Genomic DNA, 17,091 nt, shown 5'->3' on the forward strand with positions numbered 1-17,091 from the left:
TTGTCCAATCAGGGGCCCCTGGCAGGTAGAGGGCCCCTAGGCTGCCCTACAAAGCCAAAGTGCAGTAACTAGTAGCCTACATATTTTGTTAAACTTGAGTTTAGACTGAAAATGGTCTTCATTGCACCTCCTTTATCTTATGACAAAGCCTAATGATGTCTCCTTTTAGAGATATCGATATGTCAAATTTGGAGTAACTACAATATCCAACCTAATACCAATGCTTTGAAGGGATTTTGTCTTTGTTTCAATGTTGGCGTAGTTACTGCACTTGGCCTTTGTAGGGCATTAAGCTGCAGTCATCTAGCCTGTGGTGGGGGGGCCCTAGGCTGCAGCCATATCTAGCCTGTGGTGGGGGCACTAGGTAGCAGCCATATCTAGGCTGTGGTGGGGGGCCCTAGGCTGCAGCTATATCTAGGCTGTGGTGGGGGAGCCATATCTAGCCTGTGGTGGGGGACCCTAGGCTGCAGTCATCTAGCCATATAGCCATATCTAGTGCATTAATCCAGCCCTGTTCACCCACCCCTCCAGAGCAAGACTACTGCACGTGTGCCAATCATATGGCACATAAAGCACCAACAGACAAAACAAGCGGTGTGTGTATCCTCTCCACCCCCGTCCCCCCAGAGCCATGGCTGAGGCGTTGATAGCGGTTGCCCAGGACCAGTTCAGCTGCCCCGTGTGCCTGGACCTTCTGCGGGACCCCGTCACCCTGCCCTGCGGACACAGCTACTGCACGGGCTGCATCAAGGTGAGATATACATGTTTATACTAGGGGTCGACCGATACAGGTTTTTTAATGGCCGATGCGATACAGATTTTTTTTTTCATCACCTTTGGCCGATACCTGATACCCGATACCCGATATTTGGGGCCGATATGGGTTCAAAAAAAAGGTTAAAAAATATGACAAATATTCCAGGTCTCAAGTTAAAAATAAACATTCCTTTAACATTATCAAATTGAGGTAGAACTTGTAACATTTAAACACCCACTTTAACAATCAAGTAATGTCTAACAATCAAGTAATAACAAAATTAAGTGTCTTGGTGATTAAAAAAAAATCCCTGAATGACATAAAATAATAAATATTTTTTATCGGCCAAAACCACACGCGTATTGGCCGATACGATACACTTAAAAAATGCAAATATCGGACCGATATATATACATCCTTTGGTACAAATGTATGTGACTTTGTTGTTACAAAGAAAACACACAGGGCAATTCAATTGTCGCCACTTACCGATTAACACCTGAAGTGAATCTTGCCGTTGGAAAAGGTTTGTTGGAAATCAAATAAATATTCACGTGCCTAAAATAGCACCTTTTCACTGGAAAAGGTTCGATTGTCCGACAATTGAATACCCATGGTTCTATATGGCACCCCAAAGAACCTTTTTTTTCTAAGAGTATACTCTACTGCTTCACCCTACTTATCCCCTTCCCTCCCCTCTTCTCCTCCATGCAGGGCTGCTGGGACCAGGAGGACCAGCGCGGTGTCTACAGCTGCCCCCAGTGTCGGCAGACCTTCTCCCCCAGGCCCGTGCTGGGCCGCAACGCCATGCTGGCAGAGGTGGTGGAGAAACTCAAGCACACGGGCGACCTGCAGGTCATAGCACTATGATAATATCCAATAGGCCTATAACTCATTCATGCCAGTCAATCCATGCCAACCCATGCCAATCAATACCAAAACAATCATTCACCAAAACAGTGGCACCCAAGCTTTTTCTACTGGGACCATATTATAGACCCAAGAATATTTTCATGACCCACCTCCATTAAATTTCCACATGCCATTTCTTCTTTCTTTCTTTTTTCTGTTACAATAGTTACACAGCCCAAATGCTATATATCATAGCTGATCTAGACTTGTTGGAGCTTGTAGACACAGCATCATGCACCGCCATCTTAGAAGAAACTTTTGAGAACCTTATTATTCTCAAGCCCATAGAGCCTGAAAGTGACGTCACTTCCCCCGATTTCATGGGACCTCAACAGCGTTTTTAGCCGAAAATCGTAGCATGTAATCCAATGGCGGTATTAAAATGATATTTCGATCCCCTTCGAGTTGTGCCACGAGCTCCACATATGTTGTTTCTGATATTTTTGTTTAATTTTTCGTACGAACCCCCTTTTTAGAAAGCTGTGTTTCTTCACATTTTTCATGCAGACGGCCTCGGAACAAAATATTGATACTTATGCATGAAAAACCTTTATCTAGCCTCTTAAACAGCATATTTGTAGCCCAGCGCATATAATGACTGAGATCAGAAGATATTTACTCGCTACCATATTGTTAGATGGTCAGCTTAGGTCCCGTGAAATGCGGAACTAAGTGGCAGGACTGCTATGTGTCTCTATACCCCCATGTGTAGTCTATATGTGCATTTTATCATGGAGCTTTAAAGGTGCACTGTTTCTTTCCAGAATTCATGCTGCCTATTCACAAATGTTACCTTTTTCACAAACACCTACCACCAACATCACATTTTACATATTCATCATGACTGGGAAAATTGCAATTTTTATGCAGGAAAAAGGTGGATCTTCTCCATGTCTACCATTTTGAATTTCCAGAAACAGCTGCAAAACGTACTGCACTTTGGTCATACTAGTAAATGGAGTTTCAATGAGAAGCATAGTTACCATGCCTACTCTGGCCACCATCCTACACAGTGCACCTTTAGAACTCATTATATTTAATGTCAATACTATTTCTATTCCTATTCTATATTTCTATAACTAAACTATACTGCACTAAACAGGCGTCCAACTCGGCACTACTGGCCATAGCTGGTCCCGGTGACATGGAGCATAATATTTATTTTCTATTTCTATTTCTATTTCTATTCTATAACGAGGCATACAACCCGGCACTTCTGGCCGTAGCTGGTCCCGTTGACGTGGAGCGTAATATAATGCGTACTAATAATAGTAATAATATTATTATTTATAATATAATATAATTTATTTCTATTTCTATTTCTATTTCTATTCTAAAACTAGGCGTCCAATCCGGCGCTGCTGGCCGTGGCAGGGCCCGGCGACGTGGAGTGCGGGGTGTGCGCGACCGGCAACAAGCTGAAGGCGGTCAAGTCGTGCCTGGTGTGCCTGGACTCCTACTGCCCGAGCCACTTCAGCTGCCACGAAGAGCTGCACTCGGGCAAGCGCCACCTGCTGGTCGACGCCTGCCCTGCCATGCACGAGAAGATCTGCCACCAGCACGACAAGCTGCTGGAGGTCTTCTGCCGCACCGACCAGCAGGTCATATGCCTGCAGTGCGTCATGGAGGAGCACAGCGGCCACAAGACCGTGTCGGCCGCCACCGAACGTGCCGAGAAACAGGTGGGTGGATAGTAGTATTTGTATATGATATGCTGTCGTCTGATGGTTAGGGAGGTGGTCCTTTTGGTGTGTGTGTGTGTGGGGGGAGGGGGGCTTATTGTCCCGACAGGACAGTATGAGAGAGACATGAAATGAGTTGGGAACGAGAGACGGGGAAGGATCTGCAAATGACAGAATCTGGGTCGAACCAGCAGTGCAGTGCCCAGCCGTTTCAGCCACGGCTGGGTTCAGGGAGGTGGTCCTAAAAGTCGGAGAGTCGCAGGTTCGAATCCCACCCTTGCGTAAAGGAAGAAAGGAAATCCGCACACTGTTACTGCTCACCGATTTATTTGAACGCAACGTTTCGACCTCAGACGGTCTTCGTCAGTGGTATAGGTTCGAATCCCACGCTTACCACTCCCCGTGCATGCATCCATTCATGGCTGAAGTGCCCTTGAGTGAGGCACCTAAGCCATTCTGCCGCACCGACCAGCAGGTCATCTGCCTGCAGTGCGTCATGGAGGAGCACAGCGGCCACAAGACGGTGTCGGCCGCCACCGAACGCGCCGAGAAACAGGTGACGTACTGTATGGGTGGGTGGCCATCTTGGCTACGCCTCAGGGTCGCAATTTGGGTCGCAAATTCAGATTAGTCAGACCAGGCGAGTCGAGGCAGCGAGATGATTGGATTAATGACAACGCAGCTCAGCAAGCAATTGGCTCTTGTTGCCGGCCAGGTGGGTTATGTGCAAGCATACCATATTACCATATAACCATATTAGCGTAACGAACTGCACCGCTCATCCCTATGGACACTTTCTAAAGTGTTCCGTCTCCTTATATACAGACAGTCTCTGGTTTGAGTTTGTAAATGTTTGTAAATCTTTGCTTGTGATGGTAGCAGGAGAGTATGAGTGTATGTAGGGGAGGGGGGAGGGGTGGTGTTACATTACATCACATTACACTTACAGTAACTGACGCTTTTATCCAAAGCAACTTACAGTTATTTACAAGATATTGGAGTCCCAGGAGCAGGTTGGGGTTACCCTGGTGGAAACCCTGGTGTGTTTTCAGTTCAGCTACTGCTACATGATCTACTAATGTGCTCATTGTGTTTGGTTTTCTCAAAGACCTCAAAGAGCGTCTTTGTGCAGATGGGCCCGTCAGTAGGCCCATTCACTCTACACTGAACTCAACTACGTCATAATAACAACATTGATATGACATTATCAAGAGCCTACAGCCAACAGATTACTTGTATGACTTGATCATTGCAGGGTTATGACTGATTTTCTGTGAAAAGGGCTTAATACTGTAGACTGACATGAGAGACAGAGAGAGTTTCAGAAATACGATGTTTGGACTTCAAGACGTGTTGTCCAGTGTTGGACAGTTACCATGTCTACGTAGGACTCTAAGCAGCAAGGCAACAAAGACGCATACGGTAGATGAAACATATTAAATAGAGATATGGTCTTATACACCTTAAAGGGACACTGTGCAGGAAATGGTCAAAAAAGGTACTGCAACTATGCTGCTCATTGAAACTGGGCTGTCTATTGCCAAATTTGATTTTTTTACATGAAAGTTTACTAAGTAATAAACAAATATTTTCTAGTGCGGTCCAAGTGCAGTCAGTTTTGCAGCTAAAAATGGCTATTTTTGGAAATTCAAAATGGCGAACCATGGAGAAGATCCCCCTTTTCATATATGAAAAGTGCAATTTTTCCAGTCATAGTGAATACTTAGAATTTGATGGTGGTGGTAAGTATTCATGAAAAAGGTAACATTAGTGAATAGGCAGCATGAATTCTGGAAATAAACGACTAAAAATCTCACACAGTGTCCCTCTAAAATAATGTTTCCACTGGATCACATATGGTCATCTATTTAAAATAATAATTCATTGTCAGAGGATGTTTATGGGAGTAGGTTGGCTTGTGAACGTCTGAAATTGGTAGCGGTTTCCCGCCCAATTGGGCTGCTTAGAATGGCCGTCTGCGGGTAAAAATGGATTTTGGAGAAAAAAAAAGAATTGGGCGGGATTTAGTGCCTCCAGGCGGATTTTGGGCATTTTTTGCGCTGGAAATCATCAGCCTCATCTGGCAACCCTGGCAGCAACAACAACAACAACAACAACAACAACAACAACAACAACAGCAGCAGCAGCAGCAGCAGCAGCAGCAGCAGCAGAAGCCTCAAACAGCCTCTAACTCCTCAGATGGGGAGGCCATGTCGTGTAAACATGTGGCTGCAGACAAGGGCTCATGCACACGCCAGCTGCCCACTCATGCATTCCACATGACCAGCACATGACGGATGATGATTCCTTCACATGTGTACAGGGGGAAAACATTTTAACAAGCAAATACAACATTTGTTATTCCATTTGTATGTTAAGGTTATATGACATATTGTAAATATGACATTATTGTTTCAAAATGTGTAGGGATTACTATGAAGTCAGTGAACAAAGGCACTTTTTGTGTGTCAAGTGTCAAAGTTCAAAGTCCACTCTTTCTACTGAGGAGATAATAGTGTTGGTTTTATGCCTCATACATGCCCAGTACTTGTTTATGCTTGGGGCAGTGTTGGACTGCTGCACAGACTTACCGCAGAAATACATCAGCGGCGATCTGAGCGAGTCGAGCGACGGAAGTAATTGACTATGTATTGAGTCGAGAGACAAAAGCGATTCTGGAGACTAGAGCGATTTGCGCGACGAGCGCGACAATTTGAAGTTGAAATCTTTTCAACTTTCTATGACGCGGTTCGGCGACAAGCCACGACAGCCAATGACTGTATAGAGGTCAGTGACCACAGCCAATGGGAATGCTTGAATGCTTTGCCTTCTGCCTGTACGGACATACTCTTGTCTCCTCAATCGCTTGTATCGCTTGCTGCTACACTCTGTCGCTCGAATCGCATCGCCGCTGGTGTATTTCTGCGGTTAGTTAGGCTACTACACCAGTTATTAAAACATGGAAACAGCTAGACTTGCCATAGAAGCTACTGTAAAGGCTCCTTTCCATAAAAATAGTTTGAACTCATAGGCCTATTTTATAGTTCCATATTCTAGTTCTTGGTAATTTGGTATCCTTCATTATTTTTTGTAAACATATTTTTATCCACTTTTTACTTCTATATCTCAAGTAAACTCTTGTAAACTGTATTCCTTACTATATCTGTGTGTATCAGTTTGGGGGGTCAATTGTTTAAGCGTGCTAAACAAACAAAATCACTTGACTTGACTTGCTGTGTATAGCATGGTCTCAGTACATGTAACAAAACCACCAAATATCACAACAGCCAACTCCGAAGACTTTTACTCTGTTATCATAAGGGAGCATGTGTCCTTTAGTGTGTCCATTCTACAGAGAAGTCAGTCTTGGGTTCAGAAAGTATAAACCCTGCCTGCCACAAATGTGGTCCGACCATCTCTGAATCAGCTGCTCGTAATGAGCGCTCAGTCAAGACAGGTAGTGCAGCCAATCAGTGGTTCTCGACCTTTTTTGAACAATCGGCCACAAATACCCTTCTTATCTCATCATACTGTAAGCCTGCCAACGTCCCCCGCTTACCTTATCATACTATAGGCCTAAGCCTAGCAGCGCCCCCCTCCAAACATCTTTAGGACAGTCATGGGTAAGTGGTTAGGGTGTCAGACTTGTACCCCAAAGGTTGCCGGTTCGACTTTCACTTTTTTTCCCTTCACATCATGATAACACTTGGCCCACCCCATCTGTTAGATTTTGGATGTGTTCCAAAATTCTCTTCTCCAACAAAAATTGAAAGCTGTAGACTCTGCGTTGTGTTTTAGTTGACTCACTTGCAAAAATAAAATAAGTCTTGACTGCGTAATTAAAAGAAATAATAGAAAAAGTGAGATTACTAAAAGAATAAGAAGAAAATAAAAGAAGAAAAAATGGAAGAAGAATAAAAAGGTTAACAAGAAATAAAAATTAGACAAAGTCTCACAGCGTCTCACTATCTAGGCAGCATCCTATCTGTGGCGAATGACAGGCAAAATCGACCGACAGCTGACAAAGAGTCCCTGTTCAGAAACACTAACCTGCGAGGTCACCTGTGTTGGATGGAAACTGTGGAAATGGAAACGGGTTTGTATTTCTGAACTAATGGATGTTTACGGTGTTGCCAGATTGGGCGGGTGCCCGCCAGATTGGGCTACTTGGGATGAGCGTCTGCGGGTAAAAATCAGAACAATTGGGCATTTGGCGCTTTTTTTCAGCCTTTTTGGGCCATAGAAGTCAATGTAATTTGTTGGATTTGGGCGGAATTTAGCACATTTTGGCGGTTTTTGAGAAGCTTTTGGGAGGGATTTGGTCAGACACATCTGGCAACACTGGATGTTTAACACTCCTGTATATGTGTGTGTCTTCAACAGAAGCAGCTGGTGAAGAAGCAGCAGAGGTCCAGACATCATATCAAGGAGCGAGAGGAGAAGGTGACAGAGTTGAAGGATGCCATGAGCTCACTTAAAGTAAGCAACACCAAAAATAAAGATGTTTACCGCACACTTTCTTGACTTTATGCTCGTTGCCTGAGCGAACCTGATGACGCACAGAGGCGAAACGCATTGTTCGCTCTGAATAAGCGAGCATAAAGTCAAGAAAGTGTGCGGTAGACTTCTTTCTTTTGAAGAATTGAACACTCCAGCGTTAACCAGCACCTAGAAGCAGTGGAACTTTGAACCAAATATGATATTGTTTCCATATTTTAGCAGTGGTGTCTTGTCTGGGCTCCTGCCTGCACACATATTTCAACTCAAATTATTATGCAGTATATTAGTAATCAGTGACTTATTACTTACAATAAGCCACAACATATCGCATATCATATCGTGACTTGATTCCTACGGCAGTAAATTACTATTCTTGTTTTACTTCGGGAGCTATTGAGATAAGCACTTTACTGTATGTCTTGCTGTATGTAAGCGCTGCAGTTTCTGTGTGCTCAGCATACAACATCAAATGTGACAAAATAATCAAATCAAGGCAGATCTGCATAGACTAATGTATGTGTAGTAGCGTGCACTATATGTCACTGGCTGAGTTGTGAGTTGCTGAAACTGAAAGGACGGTTGCATTCAGAGTAGTGTACACTGTCCAGGTTTCAATTTCACCCCCACCTCCAACCTTACCCCCACCCCTTCCCACACACACATTTCTTTTTATTTCCAATTATTTCCCAACTCATCTTCTCTATCCCCTCCAGGCCTGGACTGGCCATCTGGCATAGCGGGCATTTTCCGGTGGGCCCATATTTTCAGAAATGTTTTTAAAAAAACTTTACATTTCTGAAAATAAGGGCCCACGAGGGTGTGGGGCCCACCGTTGAGTGAGTGAGTTTTGTGCCGCTAATTATGAGGGGCCCCTTTAAGCCAAAAGTGCCCGGGCCCTATTTCTCCCCCAGGTCAGCCCTGATCCCCTCTAAATGAAGGCTTTGCAATAAAAACCCAAAACAATTAACTGAAGCAAAATAGTGACCTGGGGCTCTGTCTGTCGTCCTCGTGTGCCCTATGTGGGATGCAGAGAAGCAGCAGCAGCAGAGACACGGAAGGTCCTAAGCAGAGATATTCTATAGAGATATGCCAACATAATAGGTTTCTATGGGCACCTAACGCGACCAGGTTCCGGTCTGCCTAAAGGGGCGTGTCATAATGTTCCTTCAATGAATAGAACAGTCCTTAGGTCTGCCTAGGTCTGCCTAAGGGGGGCCATAATATAACCAGGAAACAATGGGCCAATGGAACCTCTCTCTCTCTACTCTCTCTGTCCTAAGTGTTAGACTCAAATTACTCAGAAGACAACCGTGTCATTCGTTCCATAACTTTTAATGAACTGAACTTCCACACCCCCCTGTGGACTGTATCGAGCCTCAAAACATTCTCACAATAAAAGTCTGTGAGCTGCCAAAGGAAATGCAAATAGCAAATAGTTAACACTAAGCAGGGATGAATTGGGACAAAAAATCAGGCCGGGCATTTTTGGCCAAGACTTTATATTTTTATATTTATTTATATTAACAGTCCACCGGGCAAATGCACTGTATGCCTATTGGCCAATCCAGCCATGGTCCTAAGAGTATCAGTAACATACAGTTGAAGGTGAAGGTGCCGGATAAAGGCTGACTCTACATTGTCTGTTCAGAGTCTGTTCACTTAAAATCTTTTTTTTTTCTTAAAAAAAATCATAGCATGATAGCATGACAGTCAAAACATGGTCCTATCCTGCAATGGAATGAAAAAAGATGTTTTTAAGTTTGCGAACTCCTCACTCAAAAATATAGTATCAGTTACATTGCCATCAGCTGACTGTAAGAGGAAAACTGATGCAGCAGTTGCTGTTAGGGATACAAATTATCAATTAATTCATTTATCATTAGTTGATGGCCTTATCGATCGACTTACGATTAATTGATAAGCGGTGTTTTCTCACAGAAATCTCAATGTTTCTCGAAAAAAACCTACTAAATCTAAACATTTTAATAAAGAATTGAGATAAAATACCACATTTAAATTAATTCTATTTAAATCCAAAGGTGATTTAAATATTCCCACTATTCACACCCCTCTTGTCTCTTGTCAGTTGAATTGTCGATTAATTGTGATTGATGTTTTTATAATCGATTAACGCATTGATCGATTAAAGTCCCTAGCTGCTGTGAGATTCATGGAAGACCTGTCTGTGCCTGATGCAAAGAATGTTTCCTTGGCACTGTTGTTGACATCATGGTGCAGGGAAGCAACTAACGTTATTTTTCTTGTATGGTGGTCTGGGTGTTAGAGGATAAGCTCGTGTGTTTGTGTGTGTGTGTGTGTGTGTGTGTGTGTGTGTGTGTGTGTGTGTGTGTGTGTGTGCGTGCATGCGTGTGTGTGTGAGAGAGGTAGCTTGTCTAGCTTATGTTTTGTTTACAGAATATAATTCCTATAATCATAGCTACTGCCAGTCACGCAGAACTGAAAATCATCATTCTGCAAAGTGTATGTGTTGATACTTCTATGTACAGTATGTGTGTGGTCACAAGAGGCAGAACAACCGACAGACAGACAGACAGACAGGCAGGGATACAGGGAGACAGACAGACAGAAAGACAGACAGGAATATAGGGAGACAGACAGACAGACAGACAGGCAGGGATATAGGGAGACAGGGAGATGGCTAGAGGAGGATGGATAGACAGGGAGTCAGTTCTGTACCTGCCTGATGCAGTAGAGCTGAATTAATGTCTACACTGCAGTGATGCACAGCACACTGAGTTGGGTGTCTGGACTCGGCGTGTGAGATATATGGCCTCTCTGGCGCAGTGTGTTCCGGTGACGTAAAACGTAGGCTACACCTCTCCCTCTCTCACTTCATTTCATCTTCCCCCTCTCCTTTCCATCTTACTTCTCTCCTCCCCTCCTCTCCACTTGGCTTCTTTTGCGCTCTCTCTCTCTCTCTCTCTCTTTTTCTCTCTCGTACTGATTGTTGTATTTTTGTTCTCTCTCTCTCTCTCTCTCATTTGCTGCTTTTATCTATTGCTCTTTCTCTCTGTCTTGTTTCGCTTTTCTTTCTTCTTCATCCTCTCTCTCAAATGCTCTCTCTCTCTCTCCCTCTATGTCTCTCTTACTCGCTCTCTCTCTCTCTCTCTCTCTCTCTCTCTCTCTCTCTCTCTCTCTCTCTCTCTCTCTCTCTCTCTCTCTCTCTCTCTCTCAAACTCTTCCCCCCTCTCAAACACTTTCTATCTCTAATTCTCTCTCTCTCTATCTTCCTCTAGTCCTCCACAGGCACGGCCCTCAGCTTCGGCGAGCGCATCTTCAGCGAGCTGCTGGTGTCCATCGAGAAGCGTCGCTCCAAGCTGGAGGAGCTGATCCTGGCCCAGGAGCGGGCGGAGCTGCAGCGGGCCGAGGGCCTCCTGGAACGCCTGGAGCAGGAGATCGCCGAGCTGCGGCAGAGGGACTCCGAGGTGGAGCAGCTCTCGCACACCGAGGACCATGTCCAGTTCCTCCAGGTACTTTGTAGTAGATGGGGAGAGGCAGAGAGGGAGAGAGAGAGAGAGAGAGAGGGGGGGGGGGGGAGTGGGGGAGTGGGAAACTGATGGGGAGAGAGAGAGAGAGAAAGAGAGAGAAAGAGGGAGTGAGTGGGGCAGTGGGAAACTGATTGAGAGAGAGAGAGAGAGGACCACAGAGGACCATGTCCAGTTCCTCCAGGTACTTTGTAGATGCGAAGAGGGAGGGAGGGGGAGAGAGAGAGAGAGAGACGGACGGACGGACAGACAGACAGACAGACAGACAGACAGACAGACAGACAGACAGACAGACAGACAGACAGACAGACAGAGAGAGAGAGGGGGGGGGGATGGAGAGTATGCAACATTTATGAACTTTCAAACTCTGAGGACCACGTCCAGTTCTTCCAGGTATTTTGTAGACGGGGAGAGGGAAGACGAGAGAGAGAAAGAGAAAGAAAGAGAGAGAGAGAGAGAGAGAGAGAGAGAGAGAGAGAGAGAGAGAGAGAGAGAGAGAGAGAGAGAAGGAAAGAGAAAGTGAGTGGAGGGGAGTGGGAGACAGAGAGAGAGATAGAGAGAGAGTGAAAGGGTGAAAGAGAGAGAGAGACTTAAAGAGAGAGCGAGTGGGGGAGTGTGAGACAGATGGAGAGAGAGAGAGAGCACTGCCACAGAGAGAGTATTCACCTTCTGCTTTAATTCAGTGTCTGGCTGACAAGTGTTATCCTCATTTGTTTGTACTGTGTGTGTGTCTGTGTGTGTGCGTGCGTGCGTGTGTGTGCGCGCGCGTGTGTACATCTGCGTTTGTGGGTTTTTGTTTAAAGAGGTTCCAGTCTCTCCGCAGCTGTCCGGTCCTTGAAGAGCTCCCAAGCACAACGATCAGTTCCATGTTGCCCGTGCAGGACCTCTTGAGGGCAGCCAACGAGGTGAAGATGAGGACAGAGGAGCTGCTGAACAAGCAGATAGACAAGATCTCCCTCTACGGTGCGTATGCTTACAGTGCATCACTGGGACATGATTAGTGTTTGTGTAAGCGCTATACTATACTATATATCCCCTAATACTCGCCATAATGATTAGACTTAAACTTAAACTTAGACTTGAACTTTATATATTCCCGAGGGGAAATTCATGTCCCATGTTGCTCTGTAGATATAAAGATAAAAAAAGAGAAATGAAATATAAAAATAGATAAAAAATACAGATGGGTGATCACTATGCAGAAAAGTCTATGTTTTTCTCCTTGTCCTTCATTGACAGATTGAACAGCTGTATGGCTCTTGGAACAAATTCTGGGCTATTCTGTTGTAGTGTTGATGATTCATAGGATCGATTGAGCTGAGATGTGTTCTACTGTAATTCTGCACTGTATGTGCTGAAAACCGCAACTGTACGTGTATACCAGAAACAACCAAAGCAACCAGGTAGCTGAGTTCATGGAAGACGTTTCGCCATGAATTTGCTGTATTCGCTCTGAACAGGATATTGACATGTCTGCTTAACCTAATCATATAATGGCTCTGACTTGTCAGCCTGGGACATTCGAAGATATGAACATTACAATTGGTTTTCGCAGAACCGCACCATAGTTCATTATCATAACTGACTTTTAATAGCTAAAATTTGTTCTGGTCGCCCAGGTAGCTTCGTCCCCAGCGAATTCGCTTTGGTCGCTCAATTCACCGACCCTCCTCACGCTTTTGGTGCAGAGTTAAGTCTTGAAGACCAGACCAAGTCTTGAAGAGATTTGAACGTTGATGATTATCAAGCTAATTGAAGTGTGTATTCTCTGTAATGTTTTTCATTCCTCTGTCCATATAGAGCCTCAGACTACACCAGCCACAGAGCCAATGACCAGAGATGAGTTCCTACAGTGTATGCAACCTTTTCTTATTTCTTTACACCATGAGCACTACAGTACACAAAATCACATATTGAAATAATTGTAATATTAACAGTAATAACAAATATTTGTTGTAAAAGTAACCACACCACAGTATGTGTTACCATTGTATTTGCTTTTTGGTAATGAAAAGGATCTCCTGCATGTCTGCGTCTCTTGATGTGACAATTGTCCAGTCACATTCAGCTGACGGTGAATGCCAACAACAGGCTCATTTTTGGAATGGAATGTTTCAGTGATTCATGAACTGAATATGCTTTTTGGTAATGAAAGGGATCTATTCCACATCTTCTTCTCTTAATGTGACTATTTCAATTTTTAAAAAATGATTTATTGCTTCAATCAATAAGGAATGCTCAATTTCGTTATATGGTATGTGTTACAATCAGAGACTGTCCATTATGAATTTAGAATTAAAAGAATCTTTGTTACAATCACAAATAAAAGAAAACTCTTTCCTTTTTCACAAATAAAAGATATTGTATTTTATTCTATTCTATTAGCGTCACCTTAGTGTCAGCTAAGTGTAATGTAATGTAATATAATGTATTCTATTCTATTCTATTCTATTCTATTCTATTGTAGATTTCTGCCAGTTGACCCTGGACGCCAACACGGCCTACAAGCGTCTGAGCCTGACGGAGGGCAACTTGGAGGCCACCTCCACCAATCAGGACCAGGCCGTGCCCGAGCACCCCGAGCGCTTCGACCACCGGCCGCAGGTGCTGTGCCGGGAGGCCCTCAGCAGCCGCTCATACTGGGAGTTCGAGTGGATGGGCAAGTGTGGCGTGGAGGCCGTGGTCTCCTACAAGGTAATATAAGGCTGTTACTGTGGCTGTTAACCCATTTTAGCCTAATAAGGTACCTGCAAAAAACGCCTGCTGAATCCCAAATCTTGCACTGGGGGTTTGAGTGGGGGAAGTGTGGCGTGGAGGCAGATTCGGATTCAAGATTCAGAGTCAAGAGTTAATTGTCATTGTCATTGAAGGCAACGAAATTATGTGTGGAGCAGTAGCAGTAGTAGCCTATGTGCATAGTCAAAGTGCTTGACCCCGACCCCCCCTATCCCCTCCCATATAAATTGATAAGTAAATGAATGAAGTAAATCAATAAATGAGATCCCCTACCCACAATTCAAGATTTAAAGCTGATTCTGTGGCTGTTAACAGTCCACACTTACAGTATGTCCATTGTTTATAATGACTTACAATGGAATCTTTGACCCATATGTACTGTAGATGGACGTATATCTTTTATCTTTATAGTAGAGTAACTTTATTTCCCTCTGGGGATCAATAAAGTTATTCTGCTATATAGGTGGAAGATATAATATAATTGGATTCAAGGCTTAATGTTGTATTTTTTTGCAATTCTATGCTATTAATAATAAAACGTATGTCGTCCCTGTCGACCCTTTCAAACTTTCAAGGGCATCAGCCGGAAGGGCCTGGGCAACGAGTGTCTCTTCGGCTTCAACGACCAGTCCTGGTGCTTCATCTGCGCCCCGGCCAGGCACATCTTCTGGCACGACTCGGTGAAGGCCGAACTTCCGGGCCCCGGTTCTACACGGGTCGGGGTGTACCTGGACCCTCCGGCGGGGCTGCTGGCTTTCTACCGCGTCTGCAACCCAACGACGGCAGACCCAACCATGACACTTCTCCACAGGGTCCACACCACCTTCACGCAGCCTCTGTATCCCGGCTTTGGGTTTGGACTTGGAGCCAGCGTCAGGATCTGCTCCCTCAAGGACTGAACTACGGGGGTGCATTTCTAGAAAGGGTAGTTGCTAACTATGCTAGCTACTTTGTTGGTTGCAATGCAATTTCCCATTGGCAACTACCGAAGTTGCTAACTGCTAACAACTACGCTTTCCAGAAATGCACCCCAGAGTTGTTTGAAGTAGAAGTTGAAGTTCTCTTACAAATGTAATTACAACACTACGTAGTGGTATGATATTACATGGTTTCAACTTTGTGATATCATTTTACGAGTGTCGTAATTACATCTAGGTACAGTAGTTACATCAAGCGTACTTCTATTTCTACTTTATACAACTCTGCTGAACTATACTTGTACTGCACAATAAGTTTTGCAGTGCTATTTCAACAGTTAGAGAGTCAGTTTAACATATTCTGGAGTATATTTGGTCCCAGTGTGTACTCTCTAAGTGTTGAATTAACACTGCATCTTTTACTGTGTGTAATTTTAGTACTCTCACCAATACTCTCCTTACTCTTACTGAAAGCTATCTAAGTGAGCCATTTCCTTTCTGTTTGGAAGTCTGCATAAAAGCACAGAAAGCCTCTGTTTTGAATATGATATTTAAATTCAGTAATTATATACAACTATTCAAGAATTTAAGCTGTGAATGGTGGTAGTGGTGTTGGGTGGTGGGGGAGTGTTTGTTTTGTTAGGGGTGTCAGCCTACTGCTGCAATAGTTCCTACACTTGTGGACACAGAGTTTAGTACTGTAACAACAAACCGGTTGTAATATTTTTGAGAAAGACTGTAACCAAAGACTGTACACCGTATATTGGTTGGCTCTGGCACATTTTGAAGGCTGTTTGAATCCCAAGTGTGTTTTGTGATGCTGCATAACAACAGCACAATACTATAAACCACATTTAAACCTGTATTGTACTAGCCTGGCTCCCGCCAGACCTGTGTAGTTCCTCAGAGCTCCACCAGGGGGGGCTGTACAAGCTACACACACGGGTCTGACGATCTGAGAAACTTTCAGATCAGGAAGTTGTCAAAGTGATTTTCGCTTGATTCAATAACAATGGTGGCAGGCCTCAAAGAGTCATGCACAGCAACTGTACTTAAGACTCTACCACATACAGATTCTTTAAAAGATGGTTTCGAGGAATTTGTTGGTGGCAAGGATGGACAAATATTACAGATATTAAGCCAAGCCTCCTGAAAATGATTTCAGTGCGCACTGTCACATACCTACAGTAATGAGTGGAGCTGGCCGATCTGTGGGTAACTACACAGGCCTGTCAAGCCACACTATAACACGAAATGTATAGTCTGGACTCGCACCATAGGCAAAGTCACCCAGACTAAGCCCAGCCCAATGACTCACTACACAGATTGACAAAATTAGACAGTTTCCTAATTGGAGGAGAGAGCCAGGCCAGAATCATGGCCCAGCTACAACTATCCCCTATGGTGCGAGGCTAGACCAACATGCCAAGCAAAAAAAAAACTGATTCTGCTGGTAGGGTTTGGTCTGGTTTACTACACTGTAAAGCACTGCAAGTCAGTGAAACGTAAAAAGGTAAGTTGCCCTGCTGCCTTAAGTTGGCAAGTTACCTCAACTAGAAGCTTTCTCAAGTTGAGTTAACTTACAAACTTAAGGCAGCAGGGCAACTTAATTTTTTATGTTGAACTGGCTTTTGTGTATTATTGTGTTGGCGAGGCTAGGGCTGTTNTGTAGAAGAAGATACCGCACACTCGTGTCCATCATGCTGCGATTTATTAACAAAACAACGTTTCAGCCCGTGTGGCCTTTCTCAAGTTTTTTAAAAACTTGTGAAAACTTCTAAAAACTTGAGAAAGGCCACACGGGCCGAAACGTTGGACAAGAGTGTGCGGTATCTTCTTCTACAAAATTGATCTTGCACCCGCTGCCTGCACCTCGAAACCTCTGGTGTGCGTTGGTTCTCCTCCTTCAAAAGATAGAGGCTAGGGCTCTACCATTTCCCCCAGTGACTGACTGTACCTGCTGTTCCAGTGCTCCTCTCCTGATTGTTGCCCTATGTATGATTTGCTGCTCAGGCTGGTGAACTTGCTTGAAGATCATCTGGACCGCTCATCAGCTCTGTTATAATGATATGCCTTACCTA

At 44.2% G+C, this 17,091-nt stretch overlaps 1 protein-coding gene across 1 annotated transcript; it reads left to right on the forward strand.

The window, feature by feature from the left end:
* The first annotated feature begins 536 nt into the window (after window positions 1-536).
* On the forward strand, window positions 537-15,123 carry LOC134445264 (E3 ubiquitin-protein ligase TRIM16-like). Its single transcript, XM_063194339.1, has 9 exons — window positions 537-751; window positions 1,472-1,612; window positions 3,013-3,351; window positions 7,735-7,830; window positions 11,109-11,342; window positions 12,161-12,320; window positions 13,158-13,211; window positions 13,825-14,051; window positions 14,669-15,123. Exons 1-9 carry the CDS (start codon window positions 632-634, stop codon window positions 14,990-14,992), a joined length of 1,695 nt encoding a protein of 564 aa, XP_063050409.1. The 5' UTR covers window positions 537-631; the 3' UTR covers window positions 14,993-15,123.
* Window positions 15,124-17,091: the final 1,968 nt, after the last annotated feature.

This window comes from Engraulis encrasicolus, chromosome 3 (genome assembly GCF_034702125.1).
Source record: "Engraulis encrasicolus isolate BLACKSEA-1 chromosome 3, IST_EnEncr_1.0, whole genome shotgun sequence".
Classification (NCBI taxonomy): Eukaryota; Metazoa; Chordata; class Actinopteri; order Clupeiformes; family Engraulidae; genus Engraulis; species Engraulis encrasicolus.

Excerpts from the sequence above, each read along its gene's own strand:
- LOC134445264 (XM_063194339.1), top strand. The coding sequence starts at position 632 with ATGGCTGAGGCGTTGATAGCGGTTGCCCAGGACCAGTTCAGCTGCCCC. Across the intron at positions 3,352-7,734 it reads CCGAACGTGCCGAGAAACAG|AAGCAGCTGGTGAAGAAGCA; the intron begins GTGGGTGGATAG and ends TGTCTTCAACAG. Across the intron at positions 7,831-11,108 it reads ATGCCATGAGCTCACTTAAA|TCCTCCACAGGCACGGCCCT; the intron begins GTAAGCAACACC and ends ATCTTCCTCTAG.